Source organism: Leopardus geoffroyi, chromosome B3, assembly GCF_018350155.1.
Source record: "Leopardus geoffroyi isolate Oge1 chromosome B3, O.geoffroyi_Oge1_pat1.0, whole genome shotgun sequence".
In the NCBI taxonomy this organism is placed as follows: Eukaryota; Metazoa; Chordata; class Mammalia; order Carnivora; family Felidae; genus Leopardus; species Leopardus geoffroyi.
This window is the reverse complement of record NC_059337.1, coordinates 58,289,997-58,308,487: the sequence shown is the minus strand read 5'-3', so window position 1 is coordinate 58,308,487 and position 18,491 is coordinate 58,289,997. Positions and strand designations below refer to the sequence as shown.

Here is an 18,491-nt window from a genome sequence, read left to right as displayed (position 1 = left end):
CTTTTATAAAGTTATGCTCCTAGAGCCTCCTAGGCTAGTTATCATTTTATAAAAGGGTCTCAAAGTACTCTGCTATTTGATTTTGTATGTGTCCTTTTTGTGGCTTTCCAGTTTTCTTCTTTCTTGGCTGTCAGGCAGTCGTGAGTGACGTTAGAAGGTCCCTCCCACTTCAGCTCCTTTAAGCTGCTGCTGTTAATTCTTTATTGGCTGGAAAATGAGATAGCCAAACTTGTTTGATTTTATGTAAAGTAACAGCGAGTGGGCTACAAGTGAGGGCCCACAACATACTTTTCTGAGCAAACTATATGGGCTTGAGTTCATGAACTTCATTTTGTTATTTGGTCTTTTTCACTTTGGTTCTCAGCTGTGCTGTGGATTGTTGAAGTTGCAGATAGAAACTTGGATATGTAAATGGTTATTGTTCTTCTAAAGGGTTTATAAAGAAAAGAGATATTTGTGTCTGCTTTAAATGATAGGATGTCAGGTCAGAATTTCTTTCCAGACCCAATTCCACTCTTAAAATATAAATTTCAAAAAATCTACCAAAAGGCGTTAAAGTAGCGGCTCTCAGCCCTGGCTGCACATTGGAATCACCTGGGGAGCTTTTAAACGCTCTGATGTCTGGGTCTAACCCCCAGATTTTGATTAATTAGTTTGGGGGTGTGGACTGATGATTGGGCGTTTCAAAAGTTCCTCTAATAATTCTCATGTACAATCAGGATTGAGAACTACTACTGTAAGGAATTAAAAAAAAAAAGAAAAGAAAAGAAAAAGAAAGCCTATAGCCTAACCCCCACAGTGTTCAATGGTCAACTGTGATGTATTTCTCTTTTTTTGTTGTTTTATTTATTTTGAAAGAGAGAGAGAGAGAGAGAGAGAGAGAGAGCGAGCCTGGGAGAGAGCATGAGCAGGGGAGGGGCAGAAAGAAAGGGAGAGAGCGGATCCCCAGCAGGCTCAGAGTGGAGCCTGACTCGCGGCTTGAACTCATGAACTGTGAGATCATGACCTGAGCTGAGATTAAGAGTTAGATGCTTAATGACTGAGCTACCCAGGGATCCCTGTAATGTATTTCTTTATAGGTAAACAAATGGAAGGTAAAGTGACTTACCATATAATAACATTCTGTTTTTCCTTGTAAATGGACCTGTTCCTTCAAGCCAGAGCTTCTAAGACTGTCACCTACAGGTTTCATGTGTCAGAATCGGTAGGAGATTTTGTTAAAGTGCAGATTCCTATGCCTCACCCAGACCTACTGGATTGGGATCGTGGGGTGGTGGGGCCCAAGAATCTGCATTTCCCACAGGTCTCCCAAATGCTGCTTATAAACATTAAAGTTTGAAAACCACTACCCTGAATAGATTATTTATGTTAATGAAGGAGAACCAAGTTATCTGTCACACACAGTTTGTGGAAATAGTGGATAAAGAGCAAGTTACAACTAAATGCCAATGTTATTTTTAAATAAATCTGTAAAGCAGACCCTAGTATATCTTTTGAAGTTTGAGTAAAACTTCATGCCTTTATGATGATTGTGTGGAAATATTTAACTTTTCTTCTAGCAAAGATGTGTGGAATTCATGTGTGCTTGTGAAATTTAAGCACATTAATGCCAGTAGGTAGATATGACTCTGGTAAGACTTAGCCCTCAGCTAAAAAAAAAAAGTGGTTCTACTTAACTATAGAAAAACAGACATAACCTTTATAATTTGGTGGCTGATGGCTGTTGGATTCCATACATTATCCTGCAGACATGTGCTCAGTCTCCATGTTCATTAGCACAGCCAGCCTCAGGAACCCATGCCCTTAAAGAACCCAAGATGACCTTGCAGAGGAGCAGAGCCTATTGACAGCTCTCCTTTACTTTAAGGTTAATTAAGCTTATAATTGTTTGGGAGGAGGAATACATACAAGTCACCTCCTTACCTCCCTCTGCTGTCAAGGACTGACCAGCCCTGACAAGGGCTGGGCCTCCTCAGAGAAACCAGGGGCTATGGACTGCCACAAGGTGGGGATTGTCTTAAGACACTAAAGTTTTCACCTTAGTGAAATGTTTTGGAGCTCTTAAATCAGTTTGAAATTGCTAGATGGAGTTTGCGAACAATAATAAAAAGAATAGGAAGGATAAACCACAAAAATATTACATAAGCAAATAAGTACTACATAAACAAAACATTAAATGAGCCATCCAAATTGATCAGGGTGGGTTAGTGCACTGCTACCAAGGGTAACGTTGCTACAGGTTTTCTGGGAAAAATACACAGACAAACCATCCTACCCCCCCTAGACTGTTCAGTAAACCTATTACTGAATCAGATCACTCTCTCCTCCAAAATGCTAGCCGATATTCTCACCACCCTTTATGTCATATTTTTTTATTAAAATTTTTTTAAATGTTTATTATTTATTTTTTATTTATTTTTATTTTTTTATTTTTTTTCTTTTTATTTATTTATTTTTTTATTTTTAGTGTATTTATTTTTTTTTCAATATATGAAATTTATTGTCAAATTGGTTTCCTATTATTTATTTTTTAGAGAGAGAGACAGAGCATGAGGAGGGGAGGGGCAGAGAGAGAGGAAGTCACAGAATCCAAAGCGGGCTCCAGGCTCCGAGCTGTCAGCACAGAGTCTCATGTACAGCTCGAACTCACAAACCATGCAATCATGACCTGAGCCGCAGTTGGATGCTCAACTGACTGAGCCACCCAGGCGCTCCCTTTTATGTCATCTTAAGTTGGTATTCCAATGGTTTCCTTTATGTGTTTTGAGAGTTGATCCATGTTTGAAAATGGTGCTCACTTACCAGCCCCGAACATGACCTTTGTGGGTTTCAGCGACTCTGAGCACCACTTTGCGGAATAAAACGGAAGTAACGGACTTTACAAGTAGTCAGCTGAGGGTCAGGCAGAGAGCAACCGAGAAACACCACTTCCTTTGTTTTAGTAATAATAGAAACATCAGTGGGTTCTTTCAGAATGTGAGTGAGGTTCATTCCAGTGCTTCTGATTTCCCCACGCCTCTGGCCAAAAGGATCATGTTGACTCTGTATGGGGAAACAACATCAACTGAGCGAGTGGTTAGTTGTTTTATCACCATGCTGCATGGAAGCATGGAGAACCTCGGAGGGGGTGTGGATTAGGACAGCCACTGAGTATACAGTGTGCCATGCAGCCATAGTATGGTGTATGGGTAAGGGAGATCAGGGGACAGCTGTGGGGCTGTAGAAATACTGCAATAAACACAAGTTTGGATGCTTTCCTTTTTTTGTAGTATGAAATGCTTCACGTGACCCCACCAATGAGCCCGCCAGATGTCCTCAAGACAAGTCCCGTGGCTGACGCTGCTGGTTGGGTGGATGTGGATAAAGAAACTCTGCAGCACAAGAAATACCCAAATGTGTTTGGGATTGGGGACTGCACTAACCTTCCCACATCAAAGACTGCTGCTGCAGTAGGTAAGAGAACGAATGAGCTATGTTCCGACTCTCTCAGAATGATGTCACCCTAAGGGACCATCATAATAAAAACCAAAGCCTGGCACAAATAGCATTCCATTCATAAGGAAACTTTTGTGGCCTCAAAATGACTTCAACCTCCCTGACACAGAGGCTAGCTGTTGATGAACGTGGTGTCATATGAAGAATAAAGAGTAGCATCACCTCCTCTGCCCTTTGTAGGTCAGGGTGGTTGTTTACAGAGGAGGGGGCATTAGAGAGAGGGTACCACTCTTCCAGCTCTGTAATTCTTTTACTTCTCATATTGCCATACTCGTATCCTTGGCCTTTTTTTGGTCTGTGACCCTAGGCAGGTTGGCTATTTTTCCTTCTGCTTGAAACACCATAAAGCTAGGGAAGCGTTTGTTTCCACAGAAAACACATGCAAGTCAATGAAAGCTTGCAGACCAGAAAATTGTCCTGTTAGGACAAATACAGTGGAGCATGCCCTGATTGGTACATGATTGAGGCCTCAGCCTGGAAAACGAAATTCTTTACCTCCATGTTCTGCACTAGCAGTGATGAGGAGAATTGCCTTTTAGATGCTGTCCTCTGCAGATAGGAATGGTCTTCTCCACATGCTATAAAACACAGATATTCCTGCTGGTGGGGATGGTAGTGTTTTTGTGCTAATTGCATACCTGCGGAACATGTTGTGTTACTGTCACTATTTCAACCTATTTCCTTTCTAGGAAACCTGCTGAATATCTTTTTCATTATTAAAAATAACTTCCTCCCAATTTTTTATTTTAAAAATCTCGGGGCGCCTGGGTGGCGCAGTCGGTTAAGCATCCGACTTCAGCCAGGTCACGATCTCGCGGCCCGTGAGTTCGAGCCCCGCGTCAGGCTCTGGGCTGATGGCTCAGAGCCTGGAGCCTGTTTCCGATTCTGTGTCTCCCTCTCTCTGTGCCCCTCCCCCGTTCATGCTCTGTCTCTCTCTGTCCCCAAAATAAATAAACGTTGAAAAAAAAAATTTAAAAATCTCAAACCTATGACAAATTTGAAAGAAAGCACAATGAATTTCATAGGCCCCTCAGATATTAACCAATTATTATCTTTTGTAGTATTTGCTTTATTACTCTATGTACATTTTTTGCTGAGTCATTTGAAAGCAAGTTAAAAAAATTTTTTTTTAATGTTTATTTATTTTTGAGAGAGAGAGAGGGAGACAGAATGTGAGCAGGGGAGGGGCAGAGAGAGAAGGAGGCACAGAATCTGAAGCAAGCTCCAGGCTCTGAGCTGTCAGCACAGATCCCGACGTGGGGCTTGAACTCATGAGCCATGTGATCATGACCTGAGCCAAAGTGGGATGCTCAACCGACTGAGCCACACAGGCGCCCCCTGAAAGCAATTTTTGACAATAATACCTCGCCCCCAAATACTATTGTATTTCTTAAGAAAAAGGACTTTCTCCTCGATATCCACAAGGCCATTATCATGTCCAAGGAATTGAATACTGTATTATATGATATATAATCATCTCATATACATTCCAGTTCAGATTTCTCCAGTTCTCCTTTATTACCCCCACCCCTACCCTCCCTTAAATCCATGAGTCAGTTAAGGGCCATACACTGCACTGGATGTTGTGTCTTTTTGGTTTCCTTTAATCTGGAACAGGCCCTCGGACATTTTTTTACTTTCATGACATTGGCATTTTTGGAGACCAGGTTGGTTGTCTTGTAGAACATACATAATTTAGAGTTGTCTGGTGGTTTTCTTTCTTTTTTTTTTTTTTAAAGTTTATTTTTTATTTATTTTGAGAGGGAGAGAGAGAGAGAGAGAGAGAGAGAGCAGGAGGGGCAGAGAAAGAAAGGGAGAGAGACAGAATTTGAAGCAGGTTCTGTGCTGTCAGCACAGAGCCCAGTGTGGGGCTTGAACTCATGAACTGTGAGATCATGACCTGAGCTGAAATCAGGAATCAGACACCTAACTGACTGAGCCACCCAGGTGCCCCTTTCAGGTGCCCCTTTCTGGTTCCCCTTTCTGCTGGTTTTCTTCTTTCTTTCTTTCTTTCTTTCTTTCTTTCTTTCTTTCTTTCTTAAGTTTCTTTATTTTTGAGAGAGAGAGAGAGAGAGAGAGAGACACGCTGTGAACAGGGGAGGGGCAGAGAGAGAGGGAGACACAGAATTCAAAGCAGGCTCCAGGTTCTGAGCTGTCAGCACAGAGCCCCATGTGGGGCTCAAACTCAAGAGCCATGTGATAATGACCTGAGCAGAAGTCAGATGCTTAACTGACTGAGCCACCCAGGCGCCCCTGGTGGCTTTCTTAAAATTAGATTCAGGTTATCCATTTGGTAAGACCCTCTGTACATGAGGCTGTGTGCCTCCCACTGCATCACCTTGGGAGCCTCTTGTTAGCATGTCTTGTCCTTGGTGAGGCTAGATTTCATCACTGGGTGAAGGAGCGACCGTTAGTTCTCTCCACCGTAAAGGTATCTTTTCTCTTTGTGACTTATAGGTAGACTGTGAGACAATGCTTTCCATTTGCTTTTATCTTCTTGTAAGTCTGCTGAATTTATGTGGTGAAAATACTTGTGGGAGCACCTGGGTGGCTCAGTCCATTAAGCGTCTGACCTCAGCTCAGGTCATGATCTCACGGTTCGTGAGTTTGAGCCCCACATTGGACTCTGTGCTGACAGCTCAGAGCCTGGAACCTGCTTCGGATTCTGTCTCCCTCTCCCTCTGCCCCTCCGCCACTCGTGCTCTGTCTCTCTCTCTCTCAAAAATAAGTAAACATTAAAAATTTTTTTTTTAAAGAAAATACCTGTGGATGCATATGAGGCCCAGATTAGCCAGTCTGTGGCCTACTTCAAACAAACACATGTCATTCATCGTTCTGAATAGATAATATTAAATTTGATTAAATGGAAAGTTATAAGTGAAAAATCTTGCTCCCCGCCCTGTCTTGCATCTGTCTGTTCTGCTTCCTTGTTCCCCCTGACCATGTAGAGAGCATCTCCATTGTTTTTACCTGTTATTTTCCAGTCTGTATTCTATTGCGTGGTTGCTCCAGAATTTATTTAACGAGTCTACTCTTAATTTGTATTTACATTGTTTCCAATCCGTTTGTATTTCAGACAGTGCTGTAGTGAATGCTTTTTTTTTTTTTTTTATGTCATTTCACATTTCAGGAAGTAAATAACAGACATCCCAGTGTTCCCCAAGCAGATCTACGTTTTTCACTAGATTCTCTTCTCTGGGTCCTCTCAGTATCCCTGGCAATGCTCTCACCAGTTCTACTAATCCATCCTTGGCTTTATTCGCTACCCAGACAGGTGTTTTACCTCATTCCAGACCACTATGCTACTGTGGGTGACACCCCATCTTGCTACATTGAATCTAGCTTCCTGTGGCTCATGCCTCTTTCTCTTTCCCAAGATTCTCCCTTAATTACCCACAGCACAGCCAAGACCAGGATGTGGCATTAACAAAAGTTAAATGAAGGTTTGGGCATAGCCAAAGGGGATTATAATACACGAAAAAAGTGCACAACAATTCACATACCCTTTCATACACACATACCTGGACAGAGTGACTGCTTCCTGGGTCCCAACCTCTTGGCAACTGGTACCCACCCGACATCTTCTCTCCTCTTCGTTGATCTTAATGCCCTGCTGCAGGCACCTCTTTGGAACTTCTCAGTTAAGATTCTAAACTCTGTACGGCCCTCAAAGGGGAACAAAGTTTTCCAAAAGGGAAATAGGATCTTTAGAGATGTTAAGACAATGAGGACAGCCAGTTAATATTTTTAAAGCGGAATCATTTACTCCTCATTTTTTTGAAACTGCTCATTCGAGAAAAAAAATTATTGCTCTTTTGATTTGGGCATCAGTAAACTATACTCTGTGGGCCAAATGCAACCTGCTTCCTGTTTTTGTACAACTGGCTAGGAATGATTTCTACTGGTTAACATTTATAATCAATTTATGATAGGGAGCATTGAGGTTCAGAAAAAAGAATTTCATTCTTCTTACTAGTAGACCTGTATTACAGAAAATTATTGTTATATTTTGGATTTTGTTAATAAACTTTTTTTTTCTCTCTTGTTACTTAATATCTTTGATATTTGCCTCTTGGCCCACAAGGTGTAAAATTTTCCTTTACAGAAAAAGCTTGTTGACTCCTGATTTTGGGGATTGCAAAACAACTGCTTTTATGAGTATTATACAATATAAATCTAATCCATCTTTCCTCAAAAGCAAATCCAGTTTTCCACCTCGAGAGACACAAACTGCTTGTATTTTTAAAAGGGCAGTCTTAATTATTCAAAATTGAGCACAGACTGGGATTAGATGGTATTAAGGAATTATTGCTAATAATTCAGGTATATTGAATTGTGTTTGTATTTAAAAATTGCTATTGTGTTTGTATTTTAAAAAGTTCCTCATATATCAGAGATATACACAGAAATATTTCTGGGTAAATTGTGATGTTTGCTCTGAAAATACTCCAGAAAATAAAAGTAGCATCTATGATGGGATAGATGAAACAAGAAAGATAAGAGTTTGAATATTTTCATAGTAAAAACAGTAGTCTCCCACTCTTACCATCGAAAACAAAAACATCCATCTACCTATCTAATTGTCTATATTTGGTCCAGCCTTAGCCAAAGGTCCTTAGCCAAAGGTCCAGCACTTAGCCTGTGCTCTAGTACAGAGGAAAGCTCACTGTGTTACCTAATTGAATATACCTGGGGCAATCTAGGCTGTCTGAACAAGAACAAAGGAACGTATGAAAGTCTAGGGGATTCTGGACACACAGACCAAGTTGACAACTATTGACTCCTAGGAGTAGGGGGTCTGTGGTTGGGATAGGGCCACCCTAACAGTTTTCTTGTTTGGAGAGAGCTGGCTCTTGAGTTTCAGACTTAGAGAGGCATCTGTGTAGGCTTTTGATGAATTGAAGAACCCTTCCTGGTAGCGAGAACTTCAAGTGGTAAGATGAGTCATGTTCTAGTTAAAATTTAGAGGGATAGGGGTGCCGGGGTGCCTGGGTGCCCAATCGGTTAAGCATCTGGCTCAGGTCATGATCTCATGGTCATGAGTTCAAACTCCACATCAGGCTTTGTCCGCACTGACAGTATGGAGCCTGCTTGGGATTCTCTCTCTCTCTATCTCTCTCTCTGTCTGTCTCTTTCAAAAATAAATAAATAAACTTTTAAAAAGTTAAACATAATAAAACAATGAAAAAATCTAGAGGGATAGGGAATGGAGGCTTCTTAATTTGTCTACATTTATTTGCAAATTAGTTTTCTTGGAAAACCTAGATGCTTATACTTTTCTGACTTTTCCATTTCTCTTATAGCTGCCCAGTCAGGAATACTGGACAGAACAATTTCTCTGGTTATGAAGAGTCAAACACCAACAAAGAAGGTTTGTATGCCTTGTAAGAACCACTGTCTGAATTATCTCTTATTCTGCCTGAAAGCAGTGTTTTCCCACAATTCTGCCACTTCCTTAATAGGTTTCTCTAATATGGGCACTTTAATTTTTGTCCTCAGTATATTTTTGTTATATAATTTCCATTTTTTCACTGTACAAAAATATTCAAAAACATAAAACCGTAATTACTTAGAGTAAATAATAAATTCTGAAGTATTATATAATGCCAGATAAAGAGCCACTTTCCAACTCAGTCTCACATGCAAATTTAGTATGATGGCTACACCTCGTGTCCACTGGTGACTGGCTACAACCGTGTGATTCTTGCGGAGTTTGACTACAACGCTCAGCCGCTGGAAACCTTCCCCTTTGACCAGAGCAAAGAGCGACTTTCCATGTACCTCATGAAGGCCGACCTGATGCCTTTCCTGTATTGGAACATGATGCTAAGGTAAGGTCATCGCCTAGGGTAGAGAGACACGCCTTTTGGCATATTGCACCGCCTTGTGCAGGGTGGTTGTCTCAAGGAAGCCTTCAAGCTACAGGAGACATCATGACCCAAGGCAGAAATGGCACAGGGGATCTGCTTTGCTGTGTTGTTTCTTAGGGATTTGTGATGGCAGCCTATGAAGGATCTGAAACCTTAGCTGTGTTCTCTTGATACTGGATTAATAACAACAACAACAATAATAATAATAATAATAGTAAATCAATTTTACATGTCAAGTACTTTTTCATCTGACACCTTCTGTGTGTGTGTGTGTGTGTGTGTGTGTGTGTGTGTGTGTGTTCTAGGAAAAATAAAACATAGTGATTCAGAGCAAAAGCTTTGGAGTCAGACCTGTGCCCTGAGTCCTGCTTCTGCCATTTACTAGCTGTGTGTTCTAGGGCAAGTTGCTTAACTACTCTCATCTACAAAATGAACTTAACATTGCCTACCTCACAGGATGAAGATCAATGAGATGACATGTAAAAAGCTACATAGTAGGCATTCAATAAGTAAATAGAGTAATAAAAACTAAGATTCTCTTGGTCCAAAAAATGACAATCTCATTTCACTTGTCCAAACCCTTAAGAGATAGTTAAGTCAGGATATGTATATCAGTGATTTTGTCTTCAAGGGGACATTTGGCAATATCAGGAGACATGTTTGATTGTCACAACTGGAGGGGATGCTTGTGAGTATCTAGTGAATAGAGGCCAGAGATGCTGCTAACCATCTTAAAATGCACATGTCAGTCCCACAACAAAGAAATATCTGGTCCAAATTGTCAGTAGGGCCGTGATTGAGAAATCCTGAACTATACTTAATTTACAAGCAAATGAGAGTAGAAAGGATTGCAGTTTGCATGTAGCAGAGGCTTCATACGGGTTTGCTGAGTTGCGTCTGTATGTCCAGGCTCACATAGCAAGTCAGTGTCAAAGCCAGGATCCAAAGTATGTTGTCCCCTCATGATCATGGGATCTTTCTACCTCACTAGACAAGTCTTGCTTTATGTGCTGAGAAGCAAGCTGTGTGAGCAACTTGGCTTCCCTTTCAACATTCTGCTGCTGAAGTCACCCCCATCTTTTCTGAAACAAATCTTCCGTATGTCATTTCTTACAGGGGTTATTGGGGCGGACCAGCCATTCTGCGGAAGTTGTTCCATCTGGGTATGAGTTAAGGATGGCTCAACCCTTGCTCTCCTTGGATGGCTTCTGAACCCGAATCACAGTCATTGATTGACCAAGAGCAGCATGAAGAACTTAAAACCTAACTCTGTGCAAAGAGTTTACTGCTGGGTGATGGTGACCAAATGCCTCCTTTTTCAGTGCCTCTGGACAGCTACCATGTGATATGGCCAGGATGAGTTTGATTCTTCAGAAATATTCAAATGAAAGATTAGATTTCTATTTTTTAAATAAAAGCTTGCCATTGATTGAGATTCTATGAGACAATTTTATCTTGACTGGTAGAACGAAAAGTTACAGCAGTTAGGAGCGAAAGTTGCTGGTGGGAGCTTACCTGTTACCTACTGTGAGTGTTCTATTGATGGCTGATGCATTTTCGCCAGACCCTGTTTGGATTCACACAAAGTCACTCCAGGGAGAGTATTATTTCAAATGGTGTGTGTGTGAGAGCCCTGAACATGTGATGTTTAGAATTCCTCAGCAGGGGCATAGTGGTTGTTGCCTTCTCCTCGGCCGCCATGTTTGTGCTGAGGCCATACCTCCTCCTGGTTAATGACTGATGTGATGCTGGCACATTCCTGTAGAATGTGGGACTCTTCTACTTGGCAGCTGGCTCCAAGTTATTCCCCATCAACCTGGCTGAAGCTTTCTTAGAACTGTGTCATCAGAGATTCTCTTTCCCTGACCCTCCTACCTACCCCCCTTCCTCTCCCAGGTGTCCCACCTGCATCATGGTCTGAAAGCCCTCCATGCTTCTCCTGTTTCTGTTCCTTTTTCTTTAGACTTTGCAGACCTTTGCCCCACTGAACCTCTTGCAAATCTTACTCTCTTATGGCACCTGCTTCTCAGGGAACTTATGCACAATGAGGATGGGACTAGAGGAATTCTGATGTGTGTGATGAGCATTTGCTTGATTCAGTCCCAAATTTGGCCAGTAAAATTTTGAATGAGTTCACATTGGAAATATTGCAGGAAGTAGTTCATTTATTTGAAGTTCAGCAGTGGCTTCAAAATCATTTGTTTTCAATTGGTTTACTTGTGGAAACTTAGTTTCAGTTCAGTCTGGTATTTATTTTTATTTTATTATTTTATTTTATTTCATTTCATTTCATTTCATTTTTAAATGTTTATTTATTTTTGAGAGAGAGAGAGAGATAGAGAGAAAGAGAAAGAAAGGGGGACAGAAAATCCAAACCAAGCTCTGTGCTAACAGCAGAGGGTCCAATGTGAGGCTCGAACTCATGAACTGTGAGATCATGACCTGAGCTGAAGTCAGAGGCTTAAACAACTAAGCCACCCAGGCACCCCCAGTCTGGTATTTTAAAGCCTTGTACATTTTATATTTATTTATAAACTCCACCAAAAGGAAATGCATAGCAGTCTATGCAAAACCTTAGATTTTTACAACAGTTCAGAGTTCAAACCTAAACAGCTACCTACTTTAGGCAACAGTGTTATCTGGGATTGCCAAGTCTCTCTGGTTTCCTGGAGTTCTGCTGATGACTTGAGAAACTGCTCAGCCATTGGTGAATTAACCCAACAAGTATTTACTGGGCACCTACTACCTGCCGAGCACTATTTTGGCCCAGGGGATGCAGTGGTGAACCAGATAGAGAGGGCTCTGCCCACACTATTGTGGTTCATGTGATAGTTCCCTCTTCTCTTTCTGGGATGCCAGGGGGTTGCTGGATGAGGCCTTGGTTGATTTGGAAAGTAGACTTTCCTCAGTGGCACAAGTTCTGAAGAAAGAGAACAGGGTGCCACTCCCTCAGCAGAGCCCGGGCAATAGGAGTGGAAGATGTTTTCTGTGGTAGCCACACATCTGGTTTGTCTGCAATATTCCTATTTAACATCTGTTATCTTGCCAGTGCCCCTTTCATTCCAAAATGTCCTGTCTGGACAATATATTGACCATGCTCCTGGGAACACTCTCCCCACCGAGCCCTGCCCCAGTCCTAGAATGGGAGAGGAGAGCCACAAAAGCTACGTTCACATCGTGCTTGTGAAAACAGGCAGTGGTGGGATTATTCTGCCCTGTACTCTGAGTCCTGGCCTGAGGTGGCCGCAGCTTGGCTCCTGAAGGGTTGCCCATTCTCACAAGGCATGCAAGTCAGGGAGAGCTGGGGGCTATTCATCCCACATGACCTTCTTCTGCAATGCCCAAGAGGTCCTGGGAAGAGCCAGCCATTACTTTCTCCCTGGTTGTAGACAAACATGCTGGTGAAGACGGTTTCTGCGTGTTTAGCAATGGGCTGGGATTCTGGGAATAGCTGAGGCTTTAGGTCAAGTCTCTTTGAAATCTCTTGCAAGGTGAACTGGAGCCTCCTGGGTCTGTTTATGATCATGCATTCTGAATAAACCTCTAAGCACCAGGGGATTTCTTCTGGATTCGCATTAGCTGGGCGGAATTTATTGCCAAGGCTGGAGGGAGCAGTAACCGCTACTGGCCAGAAGTCCAGGAAAACTTGGCCTTTGAAGACTATCTCAACCACAAACGTGGGGTTGGCCAAGGGAGGGATCTGCCCTTTCAACTGCCTCCAGTTATTGGGATCAGGCAGCAGGGGGGTAAGACCAGGATAGAGACGAGGGTGTGTGGTTTCTCCATTGGTGGGGCCTCTGACTCAGAGGCTGATGCCTTTCGGGCTAGGACCAATGACTTGAGAAATCTCTCCTTAGTCCCCTCCCCTTGTTCCTGGAGCTTCTTCTAGGGAATTGAAATTCCTGCCCTGGGTGAGCTATGGGTGTAATAATAGAGCTGGGGTGGCAGCTTAGGGACCACTGGGGTAGAGGGAGGGAAATGAGACTTAAGTCACCAGGGGGAACATGGTTTCAGATTTAGTAAATGTTTTTGGTATTAAAGACATTTTTAGTGCTTTTTTCTTATGCCTAACTTTTGTAGAAAATTTGGAGAACAGAGATAAACAAAAATAATAAAAATTAGCCCAAATCCATCTTCCAGTGATAACAACTAATAATGTCTTAGTGTCTTTTTCTCTGTTGCTCTAATATTACCACATATAAACTTGCTGAAAACAAAAAGAATCACACTCCAAAGTACTGTTTGTGTTTTATACTTCATATGTGTTGAAGACCTAGAGATTGATTACAGAGAGGAGTAGGAGATTGGTGAGTAATTAATTACTCAAGGAGCACAGATCATTTGTATCATTTGTGTTGGCTAAGAAAATTGCTAATTAATTAATTAATGTAATAAATCTATGTGCCATGCCCAGTAGGGTATTGGGCTATAGTCAGCCCTAGATACTTTTCTCACATAATCCTACAATAATCCTATGCACAAAATTATCAAAGACATGAAATAGTACTCTTTTTGAGGAAGGTGGCTTTTGTAACCCAATATTTAAGAATAGCTTCTCTGATTGTTTTCATGCACTGGATAACTCCAGTCTCATTTTTTTTAATGTTTATTTATTTATTTTTGAGAGAGAGATAGAAGGAGGGGCAGAGAGAGAGAGGGAGAGAGAGAGAATCCCAAGATGGCTCTGCACTGTCAGCACAGAGCCTGATGCGGGGCTGGAACTCATCAACAGTGACATTGAGCTGAAATCAAGAGTTGGACACTTAACTTATTGAGCCACCTAGGTGCCCTCACTCCAGTCTGATTTTAAAATAGTGTCTTCCATTCATCCCTAAGACCACACTTGGAGCTTTCAGTCCAAGGAACTGGAACTTGGAGCTTTCAGTCCAAGGAAGGAAGGAACAAGAGAAATGCTTTGGGTAAGATGAGCCTTTTTGGATGGATTAATGAAAACCAAGTCTCTCTAGTTAGGTTTTTTTTTTTTTTTTTTTTAATGTTTTTTTTTTTTGTTTTCAAAGAGAGAAAGAGAGAGAGAGAGAGACAGGGCATGAGTGGGGAAGGGGCAGAGAGAAGAAGGGGACAGAGGATCCAAAGTGGGCTCTGTCCTGACAGCAGAAAGCCGGATGTGAGGCTCAACCTCAGGAGCCTCATGACCTGAGATCATGACCTGAGCTGAAGTCAATTCACTCAACTGACTAAGCCACCCAGGTACCCCTCTAGTTAGGTTAACTGCCAATTAGCTAAGGAGATAGCTTGTCTGTAAGCTGGAGAAAGTGAAGGTTAATACTTTGCAACAGATAGATAGAAAGATAACAAAAGACAGTTGAGAAAGATGGATGGTGAAATACTGGGCAGTTTTCCCTCTCTCAATATTGATTTTTAAAATTAACTTCCTTGGAGAAGAGCATGCTTCAAACGACCCTAAATTAAGTTATAGCTTTCCATGTTTGCATGTGGTAAAACTCCTTCGATTGCATCGCTCAGATACAATCTGGGGCGCCTTACAGGCCAACAGTGGGGCAGAAGCTGCAGAAAGGTAGGCTCTCTGGTGCTGCCCTGGCACAAGCTGGCTTCAGATCTTCTCAAAGGACAGCCCAGTGGAACGCAGGACTTGGAACCACAGACCTGGATTTGGGTCTTGGCCCTCCCATTCACTGGCCCTCCCATTCAGTGTCTCAGCATTCAACTCAAGCTGCTGCTGCTGCTTCTTTTCTTCTTCTTTTAACATTTATCTATTTATTTTGAAGAGAAGGAGTGTGCAGGGGGTGGGGGTGGGGGGGCGGGGGGAGAGAGAGAGAGAGAGAGAGAAAGAGAGAGAGAATCTCAAGCAGGCTTCACACGGTCAGCACAGAGCCCGGTGCAGGGCTTGATCTCATGAGCTGTGAGATCACGACCGACCCGGGCCAAAATCAAGAGTTGGATGCTTAATGACTGGGCTACCCAAATGCTGTAGCAGGATTCTTTCTGACACTGAGGCTTTTCTTTCCAGGAAGTAACTTTATTCCTGCCAGCACCGCTCAGTTGGGTTCATACCTGGAAAACTGAGCCCCGAAGGCCACATGGTGTAGTTTTCTACCTATTTTTTACTTCTTTGTCTCCCATATATGGTAACACACAAACATGCGGTCTGATTAAGTGGTCTCACGTTACACGGTCATGAGGGATGTTGTCACGCATGCCTACAGCCAGGTTGCCTTGAGGCTTGTTTTTTTTCTTTCCTTAGGGCCGGGAACCCTACCACAGTGCCCTCCAACTCAAGCTTTTAAATCACCATTTTGTCACCTGTAGAGTGGGTGGTAACACCTACTTCACAGAATTGATGTAAGCGCTAAAAGAATCAAGGTAGAGCTTTTGGCAGTTTGGCGTATGGACAGAAGCTATTATTATTGTCGTTAACTCTGGTAGTTGAATGAAGCACTCAGAAATAGCTTTGCCTTAGACTAGGAATTCCTGCCTGCCTGGGAGAAGTGGGGTTTTCCATGACACTTGTTACTGTCTTTTGATAGTAGCCATTCTGGCTCGCGTGAGGTAATATCACATTGTGGTTTTAACTTGCATTTCCCTGATGACTAGTCAGGTTGAGCAACTTGTCATGTGTCTGTCGGACATTCATATGTCTTCTTTAGAAGAATGTCTATTCAGAGCCTCTGCCCATTTTTAAACTGGATTTTCTCTCTTTCTGTTGCTATTGAGTTGTATGAGTTGTTTATGTATTTTGCATATGAACTCCTTATCGTGTTTATGACTTGCAGATATCTTCTCCCATTCAGTATGATGCCTTTTCATTTTGTCGATGGTTTCCTTTGCTGGTGCAGAACCTTCTGGGTTGATGTTGTCCCACTTGTTATTTGTGCTTTTGGCGCCTTTGCTTTTAATGTCAAATCCAAAAAATCATCACCAAGACTGGTGTGAAGGAGCTTGCTGCCTATGTTTTCTTCTAGGAGTTTTATGATTTCGGGGCCCCCATTCAAGTCTTTAATCCATTTTGAATTAATTTTTGTGTGTGGTGTATGATAGTGGTCTAGTTTCATTCTTTTGTATATGGCTGTCCGGTTTTCCCAACACCGTTTATTGAAGAGACTGTTCTTTCCCCATTATACATTTTTGGCTTCTTTGTTGATATTTAATGATATGTGTGTGGGTTTATTTCTGGGCTCCCTATTTTGTTGCATTGTGTCCGTTTTTATGCCAATGCCACACTATTTTGATTACTATAGCTTTGAAATACAGTTTGAAATCACCAAGCACAATGCCTCCAGCTTTGTTCTTTTTCCTTGGGATTGCTTTGGCTATTCAGGGTTTTTTTTTTTGTGGTTCCATACACATTTTGGGAATGTTTATTCTAGTTCTGTGACAGGGCTGGGATTTCTTTTTTTTTTTTTTTTTTCCTTTTAAGTTTCTATTTAAATTGTAGTTAGTTAACATATATGGTAAAATTGGTTTCTGGTGTAGAATTTAGTGATTCATCACTTGCATATAACACCCAGTGTTCATCACAAGCTGGGATTCCTTGTGTTGCTTTCTGTTCCTCCAGCTCCACCCGTCACCTCGGCCCTAGGAGACTGGGTGGCATGGGTTGTGTGAAAAGTCTCTCCTGCTGCCTGGTTTCTGGTTGGTTTTGGCCAGTGAAGGCTGTTGGTAGGGAATGAGAGAGAGGGAGGAAAGTAAGGTTGGGAGTTAATTCCTCTGGCTCCCTCTCTGCAGGGTTGTCTTGGCCCCATGATGAGGTAATAACAGAAATTGAGAGTAAGAGTTTATAAACTTTCATAGCAATTTGACAGGGATATTTTATATCTGTTGAATCTAATAACAAAAAATTGAGCTTGTACTTTATGTGTTTTCAAATATCATATTTTCTTCTAATAAATTTTGATTGCATTTTATAAAAGTACTAGTCTGAGAAGAGTTAGGTTAAGAAAAATCAACATGGAAACAAAAACTCCAAACCTGGTCTTTCTGAACGACTCTCTTTTTGCATTCTGAGGATCACTCCTGCACAGTCCCCACAGGCCTAAAGGTGGAAACACCCCTATGGATACAAACCCCAAATGACTCCACTGTGCCTGTGGCTCCCCTAATCCAGGCCACCTTTGTAAATGAGCCTATCTTGAATGATCCTAACTAAACCTTGTCATCTGATTCCTATTGGGACCCTGACTGACACAAGGTAAACTAAAAGGGGTGGGGAGACATTGGAGGAGTTGACATAAAAATGGCAGGGAATTAATTGTAGCAGCATGAGTGAGGTATGGATGGAGAAGAAGATTCCAGATGACGTGACCAAAGCCAGGGTCAACTGGATTTAATAAGAGATGAAGACGGCTTGAGTTAAGGCACTAAGGAAGGAGTGTATTCATGGATATTTAGGGAACTGCATTAGGCAAACAGAAACCACTGTATAAATAGTTCAGGCAGAAAGAAATTGAAGATGGCAGAGGCCGGCAAACTAGGATCTGTGCACCAAATTCAGTCCACTGTTTGTTGTTATAAATAAACTTTTAGTGGAACACAGTCACACTCCTCTGTGTATGTATTGTTGAGGACTGCTTTTGCACTACAATGGCAGAGTTGAGCACTTGTGACAGAGACTGCACGTGGCCCTCAAAGCCTAAAATGTTTACCATCTGGCTTTTCACAGAAAGTTTGGTGCCTCCTGGAACATTGGGAAGTAGGTATATACAGAACTGTAGGAATAGATGGGGAAACAAACATCATGGAAAATTACTGCTGGTTTTTAGGCGATCAGGAGGCTGAAGAAATTGCAGGAAATACTGGCTCCGTTGATCTCAGCTGTCCGACACATCAGAATAGGTGGTTGCCCACAAATCTCTGCAAGTCTCACGTGTGCAGACACACATGCCCCCTACTGCCAGAGGGGAAAGGGCTTCTTTTCTTTTGTTTTTCAGTCTGATGCAAGTGCCCCTCACTCACTGGCAGACTCTAAATGAAACTGGTTGTCTTTTCCCAGCTTGCTTCTTTAATACAGAGGTCAGCATAAGAGGGGCTGGATTCACAAGCCCAGAGCTTTGAGATGACTAGTAAGGGGTAAGGAAATATGGAGGACGGGATGACTCCCAGGCTCGGGTGACTGTGATGGATGGTAATGCCGTCATGGAGAAGGAGAAG

General features: G+C 42.1%; 1 protein-coding gene across 3 annotated transcripts in view; it reads left to right on the top strand.

Moving 5' to 3' along the window:
- SQOR (sulfide quinone oxidoreductase) overlaps nt 1–10,800 on the top strand; it is a 49,878-nt gene extending 39,078 nt beyond the window's left edge. For all 3 annotated transcript variants that reach the window (XM_045449844.1, XM_045449845.1, XM_045449846.1), the window contains 4 exons: nt 3,270–3,453; nt 8,799–8,866; nt 9,148–9,326; nt 10,482–10,800. In XM_045449844.1, coding sequence (XP_045305800.1) covers nt 3,270–3,453; nt 8,799–8,866; nt 9,148–9,326; nt 10,482–10,539 — 489 coding nt within the window. In that variant the 3' untranslated portion in view covers nt 10,540–10,800. The remainder of the gene's footprint in view (nt 1–3,269; nt 3,454–8,798; nt 8,867–9,147; nt 9,327–10,481) is intronic.
- The last annotated feature ends 7,691 nt before the right edge of the window (nt 10,801–18,491 follow it).